We start from the raw sequence: 21,776 nt of genomic DNA, 5'->3' as shown, positions 1-21,776 counted from the left end.
TGAACACAGCAACACTCATCAGCTACCTTCTTTTACACCTGCCATGGGTGAGTACCTGGAATAGCTTAACTCTTGGGGTAACAAGACCAAATGACACGCTACACATCTCCACAAACCAAGACCACAACAAAATATAATATAAATGGTAAATATATTAAAACTTTAAGAAATAATTCAGTAATAATGTTTTAACCAGTTACCCGTGTTAGAGATCCCGATTTGTCACTTTAGTTTGTTTGCTATGTGTGTGATGAGTCACTATTTGCTTGTCTGCTTGGACAAGTGGTTATTAAGAGCTCCATTTATGTTTGAAAGTTAATGCCCTCTCATGCCATTGTAAATAAACATTGAGTCTTTGCTTTGAGATTGTGCAGGATGTGGAACACCTAATGACCTAGAAAGTGGAACTTTTCAAAATGTGTTTAAAGCATAAAATTTGATTCAACGAAGACTCAAACTGCCATCCCTGGTGTAGTTATGCATGTTTGTGCCACCATCCTACATTCACTTTCTAAAGTAAACATTTTTGCTCAATCTGGCAATTCAGGAGCATTTTAATGAATTGTTTCCAATAATAGGAAGAAATGGGCAATGCATCAGCTTAGTTTGAGGACTTGTTGTGCAAGATCAATGTCACAGGAAGTGGCCTTCTGAGTCTATGTTTTGTGATAACCAATCAGATGTATGTGACAGTGTGACATGGAGGGTCCATGTTACCTCCTCCACCTCCTACACACTCAATGAAATACTTATTAGATCCCTAACAGAGGACACTGTCAAAATGTTTTTGTTCTGGGTTACACTGATTCTTCTTCATCGAGTATGTAAGTGCTTTCTTATTCTATCAAGTATTTTTTCCATACATGTAGGTTGGTCTTACATTTCTTTTTTCAGTTTTTTTATTGTTATTGACTGTTTTTATATTTTTTGTTTCAATTTAGCTGCACTCATTCCAATAACTACAGCTCAACTTGGGGGACCTGTCAACTTTACATGTGTTCTGCCCAAAACTGAGACCGGCCGAAGAGATATCCACTGGTACCATCAGAGAGCTGGTGACACACTGAAAATTATCTGGACACTGAAAGAATCGGCAACACCTAAGTTTGCACCTGCATTTGATAACTCAAGATGGGAAGCAAATTATGATAAAAATGTCAGCAACCTGACCATTCTGAAAACAAATCAAGACGACGAGGGAATCTATCACTGTGGGTTTACAGAGTGGCTCCAAGATACTACATGGAGCGGAACGTATTTGTTAGTAAAAGGTAATATTGTGATTTTTTTTTCTCAGCAGCTAAAGCTGTCTCATGTAAATGTGAAAAAAAAAACAATTAAAATGTCAATAAGCATTTTTGGAAAACCTACTAAACTTTCAATTTATATTGAAGATGTTTGCAGTGATCTTAATGATTGTTTTAAGTGAAATATATTCTTAAGAATTTTATGACTAGCATGCATTACACCCATTTTTCTCAGGCTTTCAAAAGGTGCTTTATTGTCACATTTGTCAACACATTTGTATTAAACAGGAAACACCCAGACAGCAAACTACACTGTTGTTCAGGAGAAGACAGTCCATGCAGGAAATTCAGTGACTCTTCACTGTTCACTATTTTCTGATGCTGAAAATAAGACATGTCCAGGAGGTCACCACGTGTTCTGGTTCAGAGAAGGATCTCATCCTGATATCATTTACACTGAAGGAAACAGACATCATGAATGTGGGAAAAGATCTGAGGCTCAGCGGAGCTGTGTTTTTCGCTCTTCTAAAAATGTCAGCTCCTCTAACGCTGCGACTTACTATTGTGCTGTGGCCACATGTGGGCTGATATTATTTGGAAATGGAACTAAACAAGAAATGGGTATGACTATGAAATATATCATATCAGATAAATATTCATCTCTTTTAGAATCACTCCTTAGATGTTTTCTTTTTTTTGCAGTGCAAACAGCAGGTTCTGCATTTATTGCACTGGTGATAGCAATAATCTGCTTGGTTATTTCTCTTATTCTTAATGTTATTTTCATCTGTTGCCGAACTCCAGGAGCAGCATGTGAACAAATTAAAAGTAAGTTGTTTAAAATAAATGAAAAATCATAATAATATCGCTCTTCTTAACATTAAAAGTAACTTTCAAAGAAATAGGATTAGTAAAAGTAAATTTACATATCTTTCTATACATTTTATTATTAATATTGCTGACATCATGAACATCTCATTATGTATGATTCCATCAAGGTCAATAAGTTATTATTGAATTAGCCAGGTTAGAAACCCAATTTTAAAAAATAAAAATCAAGTAGATAATATTCCTCTTTCATCACCGTTATGCACAGAAAACAGCTCGTCACAAGCAAGGCGAGATGACTTGAGCCAAGCTGTGGATGACAGTGTAAGTAATAATATGGCATCATATTTTTAGTGATTTCTAACAACTTGATGTAATTATAAGAATTTTATTATTTCGCATAGATTGAAGGTGAACTGAACTATGCTGCACTGCAATTCTCTGGAAGGAAAACGACAAGAGGAAAGAAGAAGAAGGATGAACTGGAAACTGAAGAAAGTGTGTACTCTCAAGTAAAATGCAGGATGTGAAAGTGTGTCGGTTGGGTTATAGTACTGATCTTTTATATTGAAAATAAACAAATACAAAGAATTTGTTAGTAATTTTACTAAAAACATGATGCTTTACATTCATTGTACCTATTGTGTTTTCCTGTTCTTGCTTTCCAGGTTATTTATTTATAATATGATGAATCAAATTAAATGAATAGTAATACATTGTATTACATACATAGTATACATGAGAGGTGGGTCGAGTATCCAAAAATTATACTCAAGTAAGAGTAGCATTACTTTAAAATATTATTACTCAAGTAAAAGTGAAGAGTAGTCATCAAAAAAGTTACTCAAGTAAGAGTAAAAAAGTACTTGGCAAAAAGACTACTCAAGTAGTGAGTAACTGTTTGAAATGTCCAATTTATTTTTTAAATAAATGCTATCAGACAAACAAAAATAAATAAATATATACATTTTAGTATTTTCAACAGATTATCAACAAAATAAGGCACAATTCTAATTTCCAGATTTCAGTTTTTCACAACATAGAGCTTTTCTCACTAATACCTACAGTAAATAATATAAATATATAAACAGTGCAAACAATTTCCAGTGACACGATATGCTGTAAACTTGATATTCATTTTTGCTCCAAATGGAACCGCACCCTCAGAGAAAACATTAGAGCGAGGCATCTTCAACATATGTTCATACAAGGCAGCTCGGTTACCATAAATTGTATGGGTGTGCATTTATTTCTGCATATTTAGCAAAAATGTGCCATTTCTTCACTCAGTGAGGTGATGGTTAAGCTTCAGCAGCAGTTTGCTCTCAAGGTTCTTTCTGTGAAGCTTTAACTGTTTAGGAGTGAACAGGAGTCCTGCATGACTTTCAGCTGGAGCTTTCCTTCACAAGCGCCAGATGCAGGAAGAGCTGTACTGATTTTGATCGACAGCTTCTTGATGTGAGGAATGCCATGCAACAGATCCACACCTCCAGTGAATGGACATGAAAGGTACCTCTCCAGCCCTACTTCTGGCTTTCCTGACCCCATGGATCCATCATCTTCGTCGAATAGGCCGCTGTTTGTGCTGGCCTCATCCAGCTGTGCGTCAGTGATGTCTGATGAAATTGAGACCTATGGAAAGATGTATGGTTTTCAAAAGAATTAGGTCTGGTCATTATAGTGCTGTATACACTGCCAAGCTGCAAATGTTTGTTTGGAGCTAGCCTCCAAAAGCTGGGCATACACTGTGTGCTTTTTGGCCCATTTTGAGACGATTTTTCAGTCGCGCAACCATTTTGGGGATTGGCCCGAGTTTTGCCTACAATGCAAAATGTTGTTCGCTGGATTCACATCTGCAAAGAAGACTATTATAAAGCAATGGTTCAGTCCTGACATTTGTATGGAATCATTCTTGATACGATGTCTTATCCGTGTTATTAATTTTGAACATACCACAGCAAAATTAAATAAAGCTCGACCCACGACTGTTGAAGCTTGGAAAATCTTCCACTGAAAATCTTTTCAGTGTGGTCTCACAAAATTATCACGACTACAACAACCATGAAAAGAGTTGGATGGACATTGCTGCTCAATCACAGCTGCCTGGACAATGTTTTTCATCAGTAATTTAGCAAAGTTGATGGTGGTGTGTGTGTCGGTGTGAGTGAAAGACAGAGAGGGAGAGCGAGAGAGATTTTGTATGATAAGCTTCATGTTATGGACGCACGGTTTGAGCACTCAGGTCGCATCAGAGCATCAGGCCGTATAGTGTGAGACCTGCATCGTGACCTATGAACTTCTAACCCCTGAGATGTAATTGTACAGTTTGAGCAGGAGCTGAATAATGTGACTGAAAAAAATCGCAGTGTTTGCCCAGCTTAATGCAGACTGTTTAAACTAAACAAGCTGCTGTTTCACATATTAAACCCTGTCAGCCGCAGTATTGCCTTCTGTTTTAACAGTTAAAGCAGTAGAGACGAGCTGTTTACATGTGCGTGGAACTCTAGCTTGTTTAACCAGGCTAGCTGTTAGCTTATAGCTCACGCTAGCTAACCAGCGAGCAGTTAAAAGGTCAGCCGAAGCTGCACAAAACACCCACAAACTTATCTCACTACAACGTAGCACCGAAAATATGACTCGCAGCTCGAGCTCGACACAGCGTCTGTAACGTAAGACTGACATCCAGCTAACCACAGCTAAAAATATATTTAGAGACTGTTTCCTCAGGTTACACGAGTTGAGTTGTTTCACGCTGAAAAGTTGGTTGGTTTTGGCTCTCACTGAAGACACCGACGCTGAAGACATAGCTGTTCTTTTGTACTGCTTTTAAGAGAAACATTCTTAGTATATGAGTCCGAGGGTGTTCATCCTCTTCAGCTCTAGCGTAGACTCTGCCATGTTTTCATGTGTTTCTTCTTTCCGTGTGTCCGCTACTTTGAAACGCTTGGGCCGCTCTGCCCGCCACAATTTCAAACTGGTCATACATCTGATTGGTAAAAAATGTACCAGAAACTCCACTGGCGGCATGTTATCTAATGTGTTAAACTAATCATTTTTTTAAAAAGTAACAAATCAAATTTTGCAAATGTAGCGGAGTAAAAGTACCGTTTCTTCTTCACAAATCTTCACAATGCATGACCGTCATATTGGCCACCAGCTGGGCCAGCTCCTCCCTTTTCTGGCTCTCTCATGGGCCTGCCGTCTGCCTCATGGATTTCAGCACCAATGTGGCGTAACTGAGACACGGCGGGACCACAGATTCGGTGTTAGAGCCATTTTATTTATTCTGGCTCCAGCTCTCGGCTGTCAGCCGCACCACATCACACCACAAAACTAACTCACAACAACCCCAATTCCCCTTATGTAGGTCGGCAGGGGCAATTGCGGACCACCACACCTAAAGGGGGGGCCTACCAAGTGTGGGTGTTATGGAGAACAGTTTAAGAGTTTGATCTTTATTGCCTCACTAAAATGTGTTTGTCCTATTGTGGCCACTCTAGCTTAGATTATGCACTTGAATTCTTAGGAGTAAGAAAACAACATTCAATTCACTGCAGTCTATTGACATCTAGCGGTGAGATATTACACACTCTGCTTAAATGGCATTTCTCTTTTCTTTGTATTTAGAAATCTTAAAACAAAATTTCAATCTTTCATTTCACTGTGACTCAGATTTTAAAACGATGCATCAAATTTTTCAACAAGTCAGATAAAGAAGGCCTGTCTTGACCATTAAATATATACCCATTATCCCTGATTGGGATTTTAGGTTTTGCCAAGCTAGCGGATGCAAAGAAAGAATGCCTATTTCTAATTAGAAAGCAAATCATGTCTAAAATTTTGTAGTTCGCCATCATTCTGGATTTACCTCTGGCTCCACTACGGAGTTGACATGTGTGATTTCTATTAACATATGTCATTAATGCTGATTAAATTTGCTACATAAAAATACCCATATTAATTCATTCTGATCTTCTTTGGGTACGGGGCATTGGTTCAAGATGCTTTTGAGCTCTACAGGAGACAAAATGTAGAGTTCTGACTCTGAAATGCAAATTATGATGTATTTGAAGTATTAGTAACATAAGACCCAATATAATATCTTTTTTATTGACATAAATTGAGTGAAAAGTAAAAATTGAACAATCAATTGCAATAGAAGATGAAAGAGAGGTAATACATTTTACAAAGCACCGGAGGAGTTAAATGTGACAGGAAGTGTACATCTGAATGTATTCTGGCTTAACCAATCAGATACAATTTTCCATCTGACCTGAAACAATCATCTCACCTCCTTCACTCAGTGAAATACCAGTAAGGTCCACGACAAGAAGCAGTGTCAGGATGATCGTCTTCTGGGTTACATTGTTTTGTCTTCATGAAGGATGTAAGTGTTTTTTTTTTTTTTTTTTATCTAAAAATGTATCTGTTAACAATTTACACACCAATAGATTTGCGATTGACAATTACCATGTAAAAAAATGTTTTACTTTTCCATCTCTTTTCCTTAATTCAGATTCTCTGGTTCCAGTTAAAACTGTTCAGCTTGGTGAACCAGCAACCTTAACATGTGCTATTCCCAAAGAGCTCAGCATTAGAGGAGTCAACTGGTACAAGCAGAGTGTTGGGGATACTCTTAAATTAATAGTTACACTGTATAAATCTACAGCTGATTTTGGTCCTGGATTTTCGAGCTTAAGATTTGGAGTATACGATGGTAAGAATTTCACCAGCTTGACCATTTTAAAGACAGTTCAAGAGGATGAGGGACTCTATCACTGTGCAAACACAGAATGGATTGGAACTACATGGAGTGGGATGTATTTGTTAGTAAAAGGTAATAAGCCAACCTACCTTTACAAACTTTGAAAATTTGTCCAAGCATGTTTTGAAGAATGTCTTTGTAATTGCACAGGAAACACTCAGAGGACATCAAACTATGCAGTCAGTCAGTTACTGATAGAATCAAATCCAGTCCGTCCAGGAGACACAATGACGCTCCAGTGTTCAGTCTTCTCTGACTCTGACAACAAGACGTGTCCAGGAGATCTCAATATTCTCTGGTTCAGAGATGGATCAAATAAATCTCAACCAAACATCATCTACACTGACAGAAACAGAAGTAATGAATGTGAGAAAAGGTCTGACCATCAGAAGACATGTGTTTATCGCTTCTCTAAGAACGTCAGCTCCTCTGATGCTGGGACTTACTACTGTGCTGTGGCCACATGTGGGGAGATATTATTTGGAAGTGGAGCTAAACTACATATTCAAGGTAGCTCTATCAATCAATCATAATTAACTATTACCAATTTTTAGTGAACGTTCACAGCAATGTCATTATTGGGTGACATTGCTGTTGAGTATTAGAAGTTATATGCCAAATATGTTGATAATGTAATGTGTAAATATTTGTTAATTTTCTTTTTAATTTTTTGACACTTAGATGTGTTTATTGTATATATTTTAAATTTTTCATTATTAGTCTATTCTTTGTATGTTTTGTTTATATTCTCTGTTAATAGTTAGTGTTTATTTGTTCCCTTTGTGTTCCCACTGTGTAGTTATAGCTAAATGTTATTTACTGTCTTGCTACGTTCACCTCTTCCTTGTTTTCCCCTTCTGTGTCTCATTCCCCTGATTAGTGTTCGGTGCGTCTGTGAGTATAAATAGTGATGTCTTCTCTTGTCCTTTGTCAAACTGTCTGTTGGAGTTCTGTTTGCCTTTTGTATGTGGACTTTTAGTTCTTTTCTTTTACATATTTTTCTGTCACCCAAAAATATGTCTTTTGTTTGTAATGTAATAATGTGACAGATTGTGAACAACAGGAGCAAGGCTGAAAATTATTTTTCTGTTTGTTTTTTGTAGTGTTACCCACACAGTCAGCATTTATTCAGCTGACAATATTAATAGTATTTTTGGCAATTTCTGTCATTGGAAACGTGTTCCTCATCTGCAACCGAAGAGTATGTAAAAAACTTCAAAGTAAGTGTTACGCGAAACTGAAAATATTTAAAAGATGAAACTTGTGCAAATTATATTTAAATGATGAAAAGACTGATCCGTCTTATATACAGAATTATAATGTAAAATATACTGTAAAAGGCCCTAGCAGTGCTTAAGTTCTGCAAATAACTTATTTCTTTAAATGAGATTTTTATCAATGACAAAACGTTCTCAGGGACATGCAATATTAAGTTAATTTCACTAATATATAAATATATTTATTATTTTGTTTATCCTTAGGAAAAGAAAGTGCTATAGCATATGCACAAACTGACACCTCATGCCAACCAGTAAGTGATGAAAATTGGTGTTATTCACTTCAAATATGTCAGAAAATGTTAAATGCCACTTCATAGATAACATGTTTTATGTTACCACACAGACTGTCGTTGATGAAGAACTAAACTACGCTGCACTGAATTTCTCTGAAAGAAAAACAAGAGGAAGAAGGAAGAGAGAGTGTGCTGAAGACAGTGTCTACTCTCATGTTAAATGCTGATGTTAATAACGATGTTTAGCATCTCCTGAAATTAAAATTGATCCTGACATCTTGTTTTTGTTTGGTTTTTTTTATTAATATTTAAAGGTTGACAGTTAATTTTCAATCTTGCTGAAAATACTTGGACTGCCAAAACCTTAAACTTAGTTGTGTTGCATTTCTGGCATTCTTGAGTTTTAATTGTATGAACTGTTTTGTAGTCATGCTTTCTGGAATAAATAAATATACATTTGCCTCAAAAGTGTCTTTTATGTTTAAAGCAAGACAATGCAGGCAAAAAAGAACCCTGAAAGAACAAAAACAATCATTTCAGTACTCAGTATACTAAGTGGACAGGTTTAGCAGATACATGGAGTCATGAACATCCACTACAGTAATGAAATGGAACCATTGGTTTGTAGGGTAAAGCCTCCAGTTCAGTTTTTATCTGTCTTCTTTACTTGTTTTTTTGGCTTCTTTGTTTGATTTTTTTAACTGAGTGTAACAGATGGTGGTTAAATCTGACTGAGAAGACACTGCATGCATGTAGCAACCACAACCTAAATAATTTATAAAATGAACATCAAACTGTCTTAAAAGTAGTGATCACGACCACAAATCAAGGGCACAGTAATTACATTCCTGGACAAAGAAGACATGTGTACCATGGAAATTCCTGATCAAATTACTGTAATTCTTCAACCATTTGAGTAGAGCAATGCTTAACTGGTTCCGGTAAGTATGTTTAGCTCATTAATTTGGATATTAATTTGTACAAGTTGTTATTATGCGCTATATTTATGTTTACAAGGTACATGGCCTCTAATATACATATAATTAAGCACATATGGAGACTAAACTTTTAGATGGGGCTGAGTGTGGAACACCTATTAAATTAAAAAGTGAAAATGTAAGGTGTGTTTAAAGCATAAAAATTGTATCAAAAAAGTCCTGCAAATGTTCTCTAAAATGCAGAGTGTGACTATAGTGTTAGCTTTCTGCTTGCTTAAGGTTTAAGGGCAAAAATAACAATCACTTAGAGACGGATAAAATTGTAGTTCATAATTTGGACAAATGCAAGAGAAGATGAAATTGAAGTGAAAGGTTTTACAAAGCCCAGGAAGAAGAATTTCGAATCTGTCATCCCCCCATCCATCTTCTGCTCCTTATCTTATATAACCCAATGTTCTCCCCAACAACCTCATCTTGGAAGAGACTGGTCAAGGGGAGAGGCACAGGTGTGCCCTGATGCCTCCTCCTAGTCGAACATTCCTGAAATACCTCTCCCAGGAAGCATCCTAATCAAATGCCTGAACCACCTCAACTGGCTCCTCATGGCTCTACCCTTTAGAGGAAGCTCATTTCAGGTGCTTGTATCCACAACCTTAAGCATCTATTCTGTGTTAACCAATCACATGCATTTTACTGTCTTAGGTAATACAATTATTTCACCTCTTTTAATCACTAAAATACAAGCGAGATCACCAACAACAAGCAGTCTTAAGGATTTTCTTCATCAAGGATGTAAGTGCTCTTTAAATATGTTGTCAAAAAATTGGTATAAGCAGAAAACATGTCATGTGAAGAATAATATAAAATAATTTTGCATTAGACTGTTTCCATATCATATGTATTTGATTCTATGGCCTTTCTTACCTGAAATTTGGTCCCGATTTGCAGAGGCAAATTGTGCGGCAAGAAAGAGAAGTGGACCCAAGAGCAGGCACTGGTTACTGTGAGTGAGTTTATTTACAGGTGTGGGGATACAAACAGAAGAGGGGATGGCATGAACAAAAACTAAGGAAAACCTAAACTGGGAACTAAGAAACAAGAAACCAAACCTGAAACGCGAGGAGACTGAGGGCAGAGGTAACACAGGGCACAACAAACAGCTTGGTAAAACATGTGCTATTTGTCTTATCTCCTTCACGTCACCCCTAACTGGTCAAGGCAGATGGCTGCTCCTCTTTGAGCCTAGATTTGCAGGAGGTTTCTTTCTATTAAAAGGAAGTTTTTCCTTCCCACTGTTGCAGAAGGGTTTACTCAAAGGGGGTCTTATTATAGTTGGAGTTTCTCTGTATGAAGTGCCTTGAGGCAACTGTTGTTGTGATTTGGCGCTATATAAATAAAATTTAATTGAATAAGATTGTGTTTGCCTGTTATTGTGTTCCTGTTTGTGTGATGTTGTAGATTATGCAATTAACAGCATCACTCATAATATCATTATGATCTCACAGTTTACCTAATAAAGAGTTCAGCAGTAGGGGAGTAGTACAGGAAGCAGTGATGAGATGATCCTGCAGTGACCCTGTGTTAGTAGTTTTTGGTAAATAGAGAGCTGGCCATGAAAGCAAAACTGTGGATTCTGGATTCTGTGGATTATTTATTGGCACAAATTTTGGGTAATGACTAAAACAGTTAGATCACAGATATAGAGAGCAGAAAAGAGCTCCCAGAGCATATCAGAACTCAATCCTAGAACCTTTCTCCATCATAAGGAGACAGCAGAGGTGGTTCGGAGATCCGGTATTAATCTGGGATGAATCTGGGATTCAGTAAGACACTTCCTTGTCTTACTGACCAATTACTCACCTAAAAATGAACAGCAGGTATTGACAATACACTGAGTAAAAAATTGAGATTTACTGATATATATTTACTATTTTAATATTTCTCTTTCTCTCCATGAGTTGAAATATATTTTTAAACTATCTTTCATTGGTCTGCATTACCTGTTCATCATCTCAGCTCATGAAATAGATGGGATGTTTTTAATAGGTCAGGAAAAAAGGCTGTCTTGACCAATAAAGAGTTGATATTATCTCATTATAATACCCATTATTGGGTTCATAGGTTTTGTCAAGCCAGCTGATGCAAAGAAAACATCCATATTCTAATTTAAAAAAATCATGTAGCTTATGCTCAGCATCATTCTGGATTTACCTCTAGCTCCACCGTGGGGTTATCGAGTGAGACTTCTCTTGACATATCTCATTAATGCTAATTAAATTTGCTACAAAAATTACCAATTGGTTATTATTTTTTATAGGAGCTTAAACCATCTCCTTAGGCCAAGAAACATTGGTTCACCCTGCTCTTCAGCACTTCGGGGTGTCATGACCTCTGAACTATAAAATACCCAACCTGCACATTTCCTCTGAAATGCAGAGTGTGAAATGTTTGAGGTATTTTTTTTACATAAGATCCAAGAACAAGAATAAACATCAAATAAACAGCGTTCAAAAGTAGTCAAACGTAAAAACTGAATATCTGGAAAATTGCAATAGAACATGAAAGAGAGGTGGTGTTACAAAGCGCAGGAGGAGGTACTTTAAGTGTACGTTTGAATCTATTCTCTTAGCCAATCAGATACATTTTTGTCATCTGAATACATCTCACCGCCTTCACTCACTAAAATACCAGTAAGGTCCCCAACAAGAAACACTGTCAAAATGCTTGTCCTATGGATTACATTATTTTGTCTTCACAAAGGATGTAAGTGCCTTTTAAAAAAAATTGTCTAAAAATGTTCTCGGTTAAGAATTTATATGTCAAATACATTTGCACAAACTAAACTAGCTTTACAATGGCAGTTACCACAGCAAAAAAAGTTAATTTTTTCTGTTTTCTCTTATTTCAGATTCTCTGGTTCCAGTTGAAACTGTTCAGCTTGGTGAACCAGCAACCTTGACATGTGCTATTCCCAAAGAGCTCAGCATTAGAGGAGTCAACTGGTACAAGCAGAGCGTCGGGGATACTCTTAAATTAATAGTTACTCTGATTCAGTCTAAAGCTGATTTTGGTCCTGGATTTTCGAGCTCAAGATTTCGGATAAATAGTGATGCAAATTTTAGCAGCCTGATCATTTTGGAGACAGTTCAAGAGGATGAGGGTCACTATCATTGTACAAACACAGAATGGATTGGAACTACATGGGGTGGGACATATTTGTTAGTAAAAGGTAATAAGCCAACCTACTTTTACAAACTTTGAAAATTTTTCTGTGCATGTTTGGAAAAATGTGATTTGTATTACACAGGAAAAGCTCAGAGGACATCAAACTTTGCAGTCAGTCAGTTACTGATAGAATCAAATCCAGTCCGACCAGGAGACACAATGACGCTCCAGTGTTCAGTCTTCTCTGACTCTGACAACAAGACATGTCCAGGAGGTCTCAATATTCTCTGGGTCAGAGAGGGATCAGATAAATCTCTTCCAAACATCATCTACACTGACAGAAATAAAAGTAATATATGTGAGAAAAGATCTGACCATCAGAAGACATGTGTTTATCACTTCTCTAAGAACGTCAGCTCCTCTGATGCTGGGACTTACTACTGTGCTGTGGCCACATGTGGGGAGATATTATTTGGAAGTGGAACTACACTGGTTATTCAAGGTAAGTTTATGATTTATAAATTAATTAGAAAAAATGTGAATTTCAGTTTTAAACAGCCAGTCAGAATTATTAGTAATTTTATGTGTTATTACGTGACATTACTGTCCAATTCTTTAGTTATACAACCAATAATATCAGCAATGATAATGTGGTTGTTTTTCAGAATTCATTTTCTTTGATCTTTTGCAGAGTCATCCACAAAATCAGCATTTATTCACCTGGGAGTATTAATTGTTTGTTTGGGCATTTCTGTCATTGGAAATGTTTTCCTCATGTGCAACCGAACAGCAGGTAAACAATTTAAAGGTAAGAAATGTAAGAATCTACAAATATTTGAAAGGCTAAGTGTATTTCAGTTATACTCCCATATGGAAAAGAAATAGTAAAAACTTATAAAAGACTTGCATCAGATGTGGCCTACTTCATATAGTGAATCATATAAGGCTTATATGATTTACTCATGAAAGTGGCCACTTTCTCATTACTTTCATACATTGTTTTAGTAAGTATCCAAAACATTCAAGTTTCATTTATATAATTTTTCTAGGGATCTTATATCTGTTTTTACTCTTGTATGCTTTTCATACAAGTTTCACACAAGACAGATACAAACATTATAAGATCTTTTCCATATGGGCTTAAATGATGGAAATACTAAATATGTATTTATTATATATAGATAATCACATTACAAGAACTACTGTAACCATTGTACACATCATTAATAATTCTTGCAATACTGAGGCCTCCATAATGATTTTTTGTAGCCTTCATTAGTCAATAAATATTAAGTTCTGAAAATATTTCGTATTTGTCTTTATTATTTATCTTGTTCTTAGGAAAAGAAAATGCTATATCAGATGCACAAACTGGCGCCTCACGCCAACCAGTAAGTGATGAAAATGCATCATTATTTACTTAAAATATGTCAGAATATATCTATATAGCTACATAGATAACATTTTTTTAATTACTACCCAGACCGTCGTTGATGAAGAACTAAACTATGCTGCGCTGAATTTCTCTGAAAGAAAAACGAGAGGAAGAAAGAAGAGAGAGTGTGCTGAAGACAGTGTCTACTCTCAAGTTAAATGCTGATGTCAATGATAATTTTAAGCATCTCCTCAAATTTATATTGATCCTGATTTTTCCTTGTTAAACATGCTGTATATTGGACTTTTTGGTCTTTTCTTTATTTTTGTGCCTTTTTAAAATCTTAATTAATATTTACAGTCAACAGACACCATCACGGGCAATGTCTCATAGCAACATACTTGTGTTGTATTACATCCTTAATTTTTTCACTGTATTAACTCTTTGTTCTCCTTTTTGCAATAAAGAAAGAATCATATGGCCAAGAACATTATTTTCAGTGAGTACACAGAAAAAAAAATAAAAACCTACAGTACAGCTTAGAGACCTTAACATGTGAAAGAGCTCAGCAATAGATGGGTCAAATGGTGCAAGCAGATCTGATAGCTAGATAGACCTTTGCATGTTCTCCCCATGTATACATGGGTACTATAGCTTCCTCCTGCAGTCCAAAAGACAAGCACTTAGTGGGATACATCAGAGATTATAAATTGCCTGTAAATGTGAGTGTAAATGGATTTTGCTAATAGTGTGTGTTATTTGCCATAAGTCAATTGAGAGGCATTCCTATCAGAGTAACCAGATTTTAATTATAGTGCTTTTTTAATTTTTTCCAAGACTGAGTACAACATCATCATATAAAAGTCCAGAGCCTCTGTGCAGTGCTTCTAACGCTACACAAAGTTTGCTATTGTACTGTTCAAAAAGTGCTGGGTTTATCTGTCTTTATCTGCCTAAACTGGAGGTCCAAAGAATATTTCCCTCATTGAGAGCTCAGAAAGTTTTTGAGTCCTGTTGTTTTTCCTGCTGATGATGTTTCTGAAAATATGTCAGAAACATCATCTGATTATTTATTATCAAATCGGCGTTTTCATCTAAAAACGCTCCGTATCCACACTATTGTTTTCAATCGTTTTCATCCACACACATGCTACGTTCCCGTTCTGTGCATGCATGAAACCCAAGACCATTCGACCTGCATCATTTCCGTCTGCCGTTTATTCACTTTCCGGCTCTGTTGCGGCAAAATGTTGAGGAAAAGTGCCGAGTTTTATCTGGAGCTAGCATGTACAAACTGATAATCTTTAATAGGGCTGTCAAAATTGACAGCAAACAAAACAACTGCTGTACAATGTTGTCCGCCATCTTAGTAGAATTTTTTATTTTTTTTGCCTGTCCCATTTGGTTCTTTAGCCGTCAGAATTGTTGTCTGAAGACCAACAAGGATACCCAATGGATTTATTTTGCCAAATGGATCATCACGGCATTTCCGTATTGGTCCATTTGATCAACCTTTGTTTTTATTATTTATTTTATTTTATTTTCAGTTGTTACAGACGGGACAGACATGAGTGAGGGATAGGAAAGGGAGAAAGAAAGAGGAAGGAAAAGAAAAACAGAAGGGGAGAGGGACAGTGAGAAAGGGGAAAAAGAAATCTCCTGGATCACCTGTTGAGAGAGAAAGAATAGAAAAAAAGCAAAAAAAAACCCCAAAGCAACATACTAAACACAACACCATCACATTAATCTAGCTAAGTGTAAACAGCTGTAAATACTAAATATTCAATGTTGTTGTGCAGCACGCAGGACAGACAGCGCACAATGTGCTTTGAAGTAGCAGCCAAGAAAGGTGTAATTTAAGTCTACGAACAGTGAACACGCGTGTGCACACCTGTGTGGATCAGTGCGCTTGTATTCAAAAGGTTTCCCCATGTAATGGTCTGCTAGAGGATGTAGAGAGCCATAGCCCCGTCCCCCAGGGCATGAAGCAGGCATGGAGGAGATCCAGGCCCCAGACATCCAGAGGCCCCAGAGTGCGAGAGCCCAAGGAGGACCACCGGAGGGGCATCCGTGCCACCCTCATGGGAAGGGCTGCGGATCCCCAGACAAGGCATCACCCAGTAGCCACCGAGCAGAAGCTATAGGGGGCTGCACCGGCTGCCGGCAGCCAGCTGTGCCAGAGTGAACCGAGCTGCAGGCCCAGAGGCTTAGTAGAATTGATCACATGACTGCATCATATGACTAAAATGTGCAATCGTTTTCAAAAGCCTCCGTTTTCGCAGTCCACACTGCGATACGAAAACAGCGTTTTCAAATGTATCCACTTTGGAGATCATTTTCAAAAAGCTCAGTTTTCCTTGACCAAAAACGCCAAAACGGAAAGAAAAAGATGAATTTTCAAACAAAAAAACGTATTAGTGTGGACATGGCCTCAGTGGGTCAACGGAACATCTGGCACAGGACAGCGGTGATGAAAGAAGGGGAGGAATTGTCTCCAAATTTCTGGACCCAGGTAACCACACCCAGCCTGGCTCTGATGGTCTACTTCCAACATTTTGGAAATCTGCCCCATCTCCCTGGGGCAGATTTCCCCCCAGGGTCTGGGGGGAAATCTGCTGTTAAATAAAAGGACAAATTACATTCCTATAAAACTTTCCATTTAAACTTTTCTATCTACATGCTATCAGGCAGGAGAGAGCTCTGTGAGTGTGTGATGGATGCCAAACTGTCAAACTGAATGAGCTTGTTTTCTATCATCCTCATTCATATGGTAAAGTGTCAAAGGACAGCATTTAATTTTAAGTTGTGATAATTACAACACTATAGGCCTGTGTAATGTGTAATGCTTGATATAATCTCTTTGTCTAAATTGAGAATAACAAAAAATAATAAGGGATTATCATTCAAACATATTAACTATGACAGCAACACAGGTGTGTAGAATTGCTAAAAAGCCTCGAACACAGTGTAGCACTAGCTAGATGCTAATGGCTATGCTAGCTAATGAATTAATCAGTAGAGGCTACAGAATGATGTGAGCTGTGCTGCTTTTTAAAAGCAGTGATATGGCTGCATTTACATTAGTTTAATAGTCAGTTGCTGTAAAACCACCAGCGGACATTGTTAAAACTGTTAAAAGCTGTAAAAAGTGCAGAGGGGCGTGTTCCCAGTCACCTCCAGCGGGTGAGTGGGTGGAGTTCAAAGCAGCAACTCCACCCCAGAGTCACTACTGTGCAACTCAGGCTCCAAACATGCAAAACACAGTAGCCCTGATAAACAGAGCTTCATTTTGTACAGTGGGAGGAATCACGTTGGAGCCACATTGTCTATCTTTGATACGATCATTGTGTTGAGTCCTACACTCGCAGCATTTTCTCCATGTTGTCTCAAAAAGCAAAATTTTTAGCATATTTGCTAAGCACATCGACACATTTCCTAACCATAAGCCTAGTCTGATGTCAGCTGGATGTATGCTAGTGTATTGTACCAAAATTGCACTGATTTATTTGACTTTATTAGTGACTATCTTAGACATATATAAAAGGTACTGGTGGAGTGGGCACTAAAACACACTTGGGTAAACACGTTTTAAAAAAAAATTCTGCTCGTGTTAAACTGAGCTCAGACACAGACTGTATTTAAAAGATGGAAAACATAGCGTAAGATCAGCAATTGTTTTGTGAAATCTTGTTGTGAATTTATGAAGTGTCTTAGGTGTTACCATGTTGATGTAACCAGACATGATAAGTGAGTGGTGGAGCTGGCAGAAAAACCAAAGGATACTGGAAACCCATATGATTATAACATGTCAATTACAAAGTAACCAGACCCTAAAGCACAATTTCCTTTTTTATTATTTTAGACTGTAATAGGGATCAGAAGTGTATAGGAATTTCTTTTATTTATGTATTAATCACATTATTTTATTGTATGATGCCTTGGTGCCACTGGATTTCAACAAGTCTCACACTCATACAGTAAGACAAATGGTGGGGGTCTAGTGAGGAAGTTGAGGGAAGCAGACAACTCCACAGGAAGAGTCTTTTGTCTCTTCGAGGACTCTGGGAGGTAGCAAGGGAGTGTGAACCTTAAGGTGTGAAACAGCTGTGTACTGCCTTTTGTTCCTGGAGAAGGTATTTAACTGAGAGCCATGCTAGGCTCAGGGAGACTCTGCTGACCGTCTGCCCCGCGATCATGCAGGGACTTCATCAAGCTTGGGTTTTCTGTTCTTTGTGATTTGATTAAAGAATGTTAGCTACCGCTCACCGCTTGTCTGCAGGCTTTATTTAATGGAAAACTTCCACAACAGACATCAGATTGCATTCAGTATGTCAAAGGGTTTATTTAAGAGGACCCAAACGCTGAGGACAGAAATCATATTTCAAAAGACGAGCCGTTTATTAAGGTGAAACACAAAGACACAAAATAGGAGAAACCAAAACCAAAGGCTGACTCTAAACTGGGAAAAACTAAACTAACAGCAAAGCACAGGGAACATGGAAAAACTACGGACCGAGAACATGGGGGAGACGAACAGACGACCTGCGAACAAACCAAGGAAAACAGAAGACTTAAATGCATAGAAGGACAGTGAAGGAAGTGGAAACACATGGGGAACAAAATGGATGTGACGCCACAGGGGAACTGAACATACTGAACATGGACCACGACACTATTAAAATAAAACAGGAAACACAGAGACGTAGAGTGACACATGAGCTTGACACAGGAGGAAATGCAGATGGGAGAGGGAGCAAGGGATCACGAGCGAGAGAGGACAAGAGAGCACCAGAGAGAGAGACATGATGGGCTGGGGAATTATGGAATAAACATGACCGACAGGGGAGACATGGAATGACACACAGGAAGGGGAGACGAGACATCTCGACAAGACACCAGGGAAACGGAAATATAACTAAACAATAGAGAGAACTCAGTACTCAAAAAATAGAAAAACAACCGAAACAACACCAAGAGCACAGTTTTGTGGGTATTACAACACACATAAAAGCGCCATAAACTCAAAAGGCTGGGTCAAATGGCCCAGAACATTGACACAATTAGGCTTGAAACAGGTTAATCAACTCAACATAAAAATATTGAATCACCCCCAGATTGTCAAAGGAAATATTTTGGGTCTAAGGTACTTGTTCATTAGCTTCAATTTTCTGGATTGGAAGCTACATTAATGTTTTATATACACTCTATGACCTAACTTCAAATCTTTATGCATAGTTGTGCTCCACCCCCACCAAAAAAAAGAGCTATATCTCACACTCAGCAGACATCGGTCTCGATATTAATGTTTGTGATAGCTCAATTATTAAAACACTAATCAAGTATGGTTTGTTTGAAAGCACCTCATACCAAACTTTCAGCATGATGGTGAAATGGATGAATTAGGCTGTTTTTGCAGTCACAGGCTTTGTCGCCTTTCCATCATTTAATCAACTATGAAATCCTCTTAATATCAAAGTATTATAGTGTAAAGTTTGAAGCCATCTGTAAGACAGCTGAAGTGTGAACAAAAGTGAGACAGCCTACAGGACAATGATCTCGTGCACACCAGCAGTAAAGGTGCTGCAATGCCCCAGGCACACAAACTTGACTGAAATGGGTGACATATATATGTATATGTATATATATGTCACCCATTTTATGTTATTGTAGTTGATAAAGATGTTGTTTGTATGATGCATAAACAGCACGACCAGTTAGCATGAAGACAATTATGGAAATTTAAAGGTGTTTTTGTGAGAGTGTTTTGGTTTACCGTAACGCCTCTTTTGTTTACTTTCTGTGTGTTAAAGAAACCCACTGTAAAAGAAAGCTGTGCTCTTGGTGTTGTTTCGGTTGTTTAGGCCGGAAAGATGATTGATATAATTTCCATTGTGGTAGTAGAACGGAGCACCAACATAACAAACAGCCAATCAGATTGCTCTGAAATTGTTCCCTCCCACTTGATGTGATTATATTAAGGAGCATCATCTTAGTATGCCTAAATGTAAATGAGTCACAAGTAAATCCATCAGAAAATGCTGATCATATTTTATATGCTGCTGGGCTTCAGAGCTGGTCGTAAGTTTAGAGTCGGCTTTTTTCCATATATATTTCTCCAATTTAACATGTGGAATATCTCTCTCTATATCTAACTGCTCTGTTTAATTTGACTTTCAGGATGCACTGATTATGTGTTTTTTGGAACGAAGACTACTGGTGTTGGAGAAAATGTGACCCTGACATGTGAACGCCCGACATCTGAATATGATGCAACCTTGTATTGGATCAGGATTGTTTCTGGAAGCTGGCCTGAATTCTTGGGAGGAACATTTACCTTTGATTATGACGGTGTTAACACCACTCCTCACATTACAGCAAAGCAAGAACCTGGAACCTTTATTCTGGAAATAAGTCAAACTAGGCTAAGTGACACTGGTCTTTATTACTGCATAAAAGTGGACCAACTGGACATGGAATTTTTAAATGCAACATTTTTAAAAATTAAAGGTAAACAGAACTGATTATTTCTTACCCATGTTTACAAATCAATATCTAACTAAAATGAGTAAAACATGACTTTATTGATTTATGTATTTATATTAACAGTTACTTAATTATTTTCTAAGGGCCAGAGACGGCTATCACTGACATCATTCAGGTGCCTCAATCTGGTCCCCTCCATCCGGGAAACCCAGTGACTCTGCAGTGTTCAGTCCTCTCTAACCCAGAGAACAGTGCATGTCCTGGAAATGACAGTGTGTTTTGGTTCAGCACTAGATCTGATAACTCTCACCCCAACTTGATTTATGCTGATGGAAACAGTGATAAATGTGAGAGGAGTCCAGAGGTTTCCTCCACACAGAAATGTGTCTACAGCTTCTCCAAGAATGTCAGCTCCTCTGATGCCGGGTCGTACTACTGCGCTGTGGCCACATGTGGACATATAATTTTTGGAAATGGAATAAAACTGGATGTTAAAGGTAAATTTGAAGAATGCTATATTAATTTAGAATAGGCTAGTTTAACATCAGCATAAAAGTTTTTTTTCCCCAGTTTATAATGTCACTAAAAGTAATAATTATTACTGGGTGCTTTTATTTTTCCAGGACTCAACATGTGGGACTTGCAAAAGGCCAATACAGTTCTATTTATATTATGTGCTGCTTTGGCTACAAGTCTGATCGTTATAGCCTTCCTGATTTATACCATCAAGAAGAAAACATCCAGTTGTTGGTGTGGTAATAAAAGTTATACTCACATTAGTGTATCTATCAGCTTTGATGCAAAATAACCATGAAGAAAGTATCTGTCATTGTAAATTTCTCTGTCTTTTAAACAGATGTTGGGACAGGGAGTGGTGATCAGCACAGTCAGCAGGTAAGGTAAACTGAAAACAAAGAAAAATATAAAGTCAATGGTACATTTTACTCTTGAATGTTTGTTTTTTTTACTCAGACAGTAGTGGTTTACTCTGCACCAAACATCACTTCGAGGAAAAGCAGCAAATTACCACAAAGGAGTGAAAAAGCAGCAGAGGGGGGGACAGTCTACACTGATGTCAGTGCTTCTGCAGTCGAGTAACTGCTGTTATTAGGGTTTACTATATTTTTTATGACAAATGCAAGTGTGAAATGCATTTCAAGCTCCATCGTGGGTTTTATTTAAATTCTGAAACAAAAAATACAGTTATATTTATTGAAAAAAGAAATAACATATTATAATAAAATTATATATTTGAATGTTATCACGTTTTAATGTCATTCTGTTATTTTCCACTTTGTTTTGTGATGATGTTTTAGAAAAGGTAGACAGTCATGTATATTAGAGAGTCAACCACATGTACACAGTCAAAAATTTAAGTCTAGAATTGTCTAATTGTGGAAAATTGTGTGATTACTTGACTCCTTAGATGAAGTGTTTCAAATGTATAGCCTGTGGGCCACAT

General features: G+C 37.4%; 3 protein-coding genes across 6 annotated transcripts; all 3 read left to right on the top strand.

Moving 5' to 3' along the window:
- The first annotated feature begins 213 nt into the window (after nt 1-213).
- LOC113028564 (uncharacterized) lies at nt 214-2,666 on the top strand. 3 transcript variants are annotated; one of them, XM_080304352.1, is made up of 5 exons: nt 214-824; nt 942-1,271; nt 1,536-2,075; nt 2,344-2,399; nt 2,480-2,666. In XM_080304352.1, the coding sequence occupies exons 1-5, from the start codon at nt 659-661 to the stop codon at nt 2,603-2,605; spliced, it is 1,218 nt and encodes a 405-aa protein (XP_080160478.1). In that variant the 5' UTR covers nt 214-658; the 3' UTR covers nt 2,606-2,666. The 3 variants fall into 3 exon arrangements, with proteins under 3 accessions (XP_080160478.1, XP_080160469.1, XP_080160472.1); XM_080304346.1 differs by having other exon boundaries at nt 227-1,271; nt 1,536-1,868; nt 1,950-2,075; XM_080304343.1 differs by having other exon boundaries at nt 225-1,271.
- A 3,404-nt stretch (nt 2,667-6,070) lies between these two features.
- Nucleotides 6,071-8,632, top strand: LOC113028574 (uncharacterized). Of its 2 annotated transcripts, XM_080304339.1 has the most exons (6): nt 6,071-6,462; nt 6,592-6,912; nt 6,991-7,350; nt 7,944-8,060; nt 8,322-8,371; nt 8,464-8,632. In XM_080304339.1, the coding sequence occupies exons 1-6, from the start codon at nt 6,420-6,422 to the stop codon at nt 8,578-8,580; spliced, it is 1,008 nt and encodes a 335-aa protein (XP_080160465.1). In that variant the 5' UTR covers nt 6,071-6,419; the 3' UTR covers nt 8,581-8,632. The 2 variants fall into 2 exon arrangements, with proteins under 2 accessions (XP_080160465.1, XP_080160461.1); XM_080304335.1 differs by having other exon boundaries at nt 6,072-6,912.
- Nucleotides 8,633-11,976: 3,344 nt separating this feature from the next.
- Nucleotides 11,977-21,575, top strand: LOC113009314 (uncharacterized). The gene is made up of 12 exons (XM_080289938.1): nt 11,977-12,054; nt 12,200-12,520; nt 12,599-12,958; nt 13,148-13,264; nt 13,798-13,847; nt 13,940-14,051; nt 16,946-17,014; nt 20,009-20,338; nt 20,458-20,811; nt 20,938-21,069; nt 21,171-21,208; nt 21,287-21,575. The coding sequence occupies exons 1-12, from the start codon at nt 12,012-12,014 to the stop codon at nt 21,410-21,412; spliced, it is 2,052 nt and encodes a 683-aa protein (XP_080146064.1). The 5' UTR covers nt 11,977-12,011; the 3' UTR covers nt 21,413-21,575.
- The last annotated feature ends 201 nt before the right edge of the window (nt 21,576-21,776 follow it).

The sequence above is a fragment of the Astatotilapia calliptera genome, chromosome 2 (genome assembly GCF_964374335.1).
Source record: "Astatotilapia calliptera chromosome 2, fAstCal68.1, whole genome shotgun sequence".
NCBI classification, from domain to species: Eukaryota; Metazoa; Chordata; class Actinopteri; order Cichliformes; family Cichlidae; genus Astatotilapia; species Astatotilapia calliptera.
The sequence above is the reverse complement of the archived record's forward strand: the minus strand, read 5'-3'. Positions and strand labels throughout refer to the sequence as shown.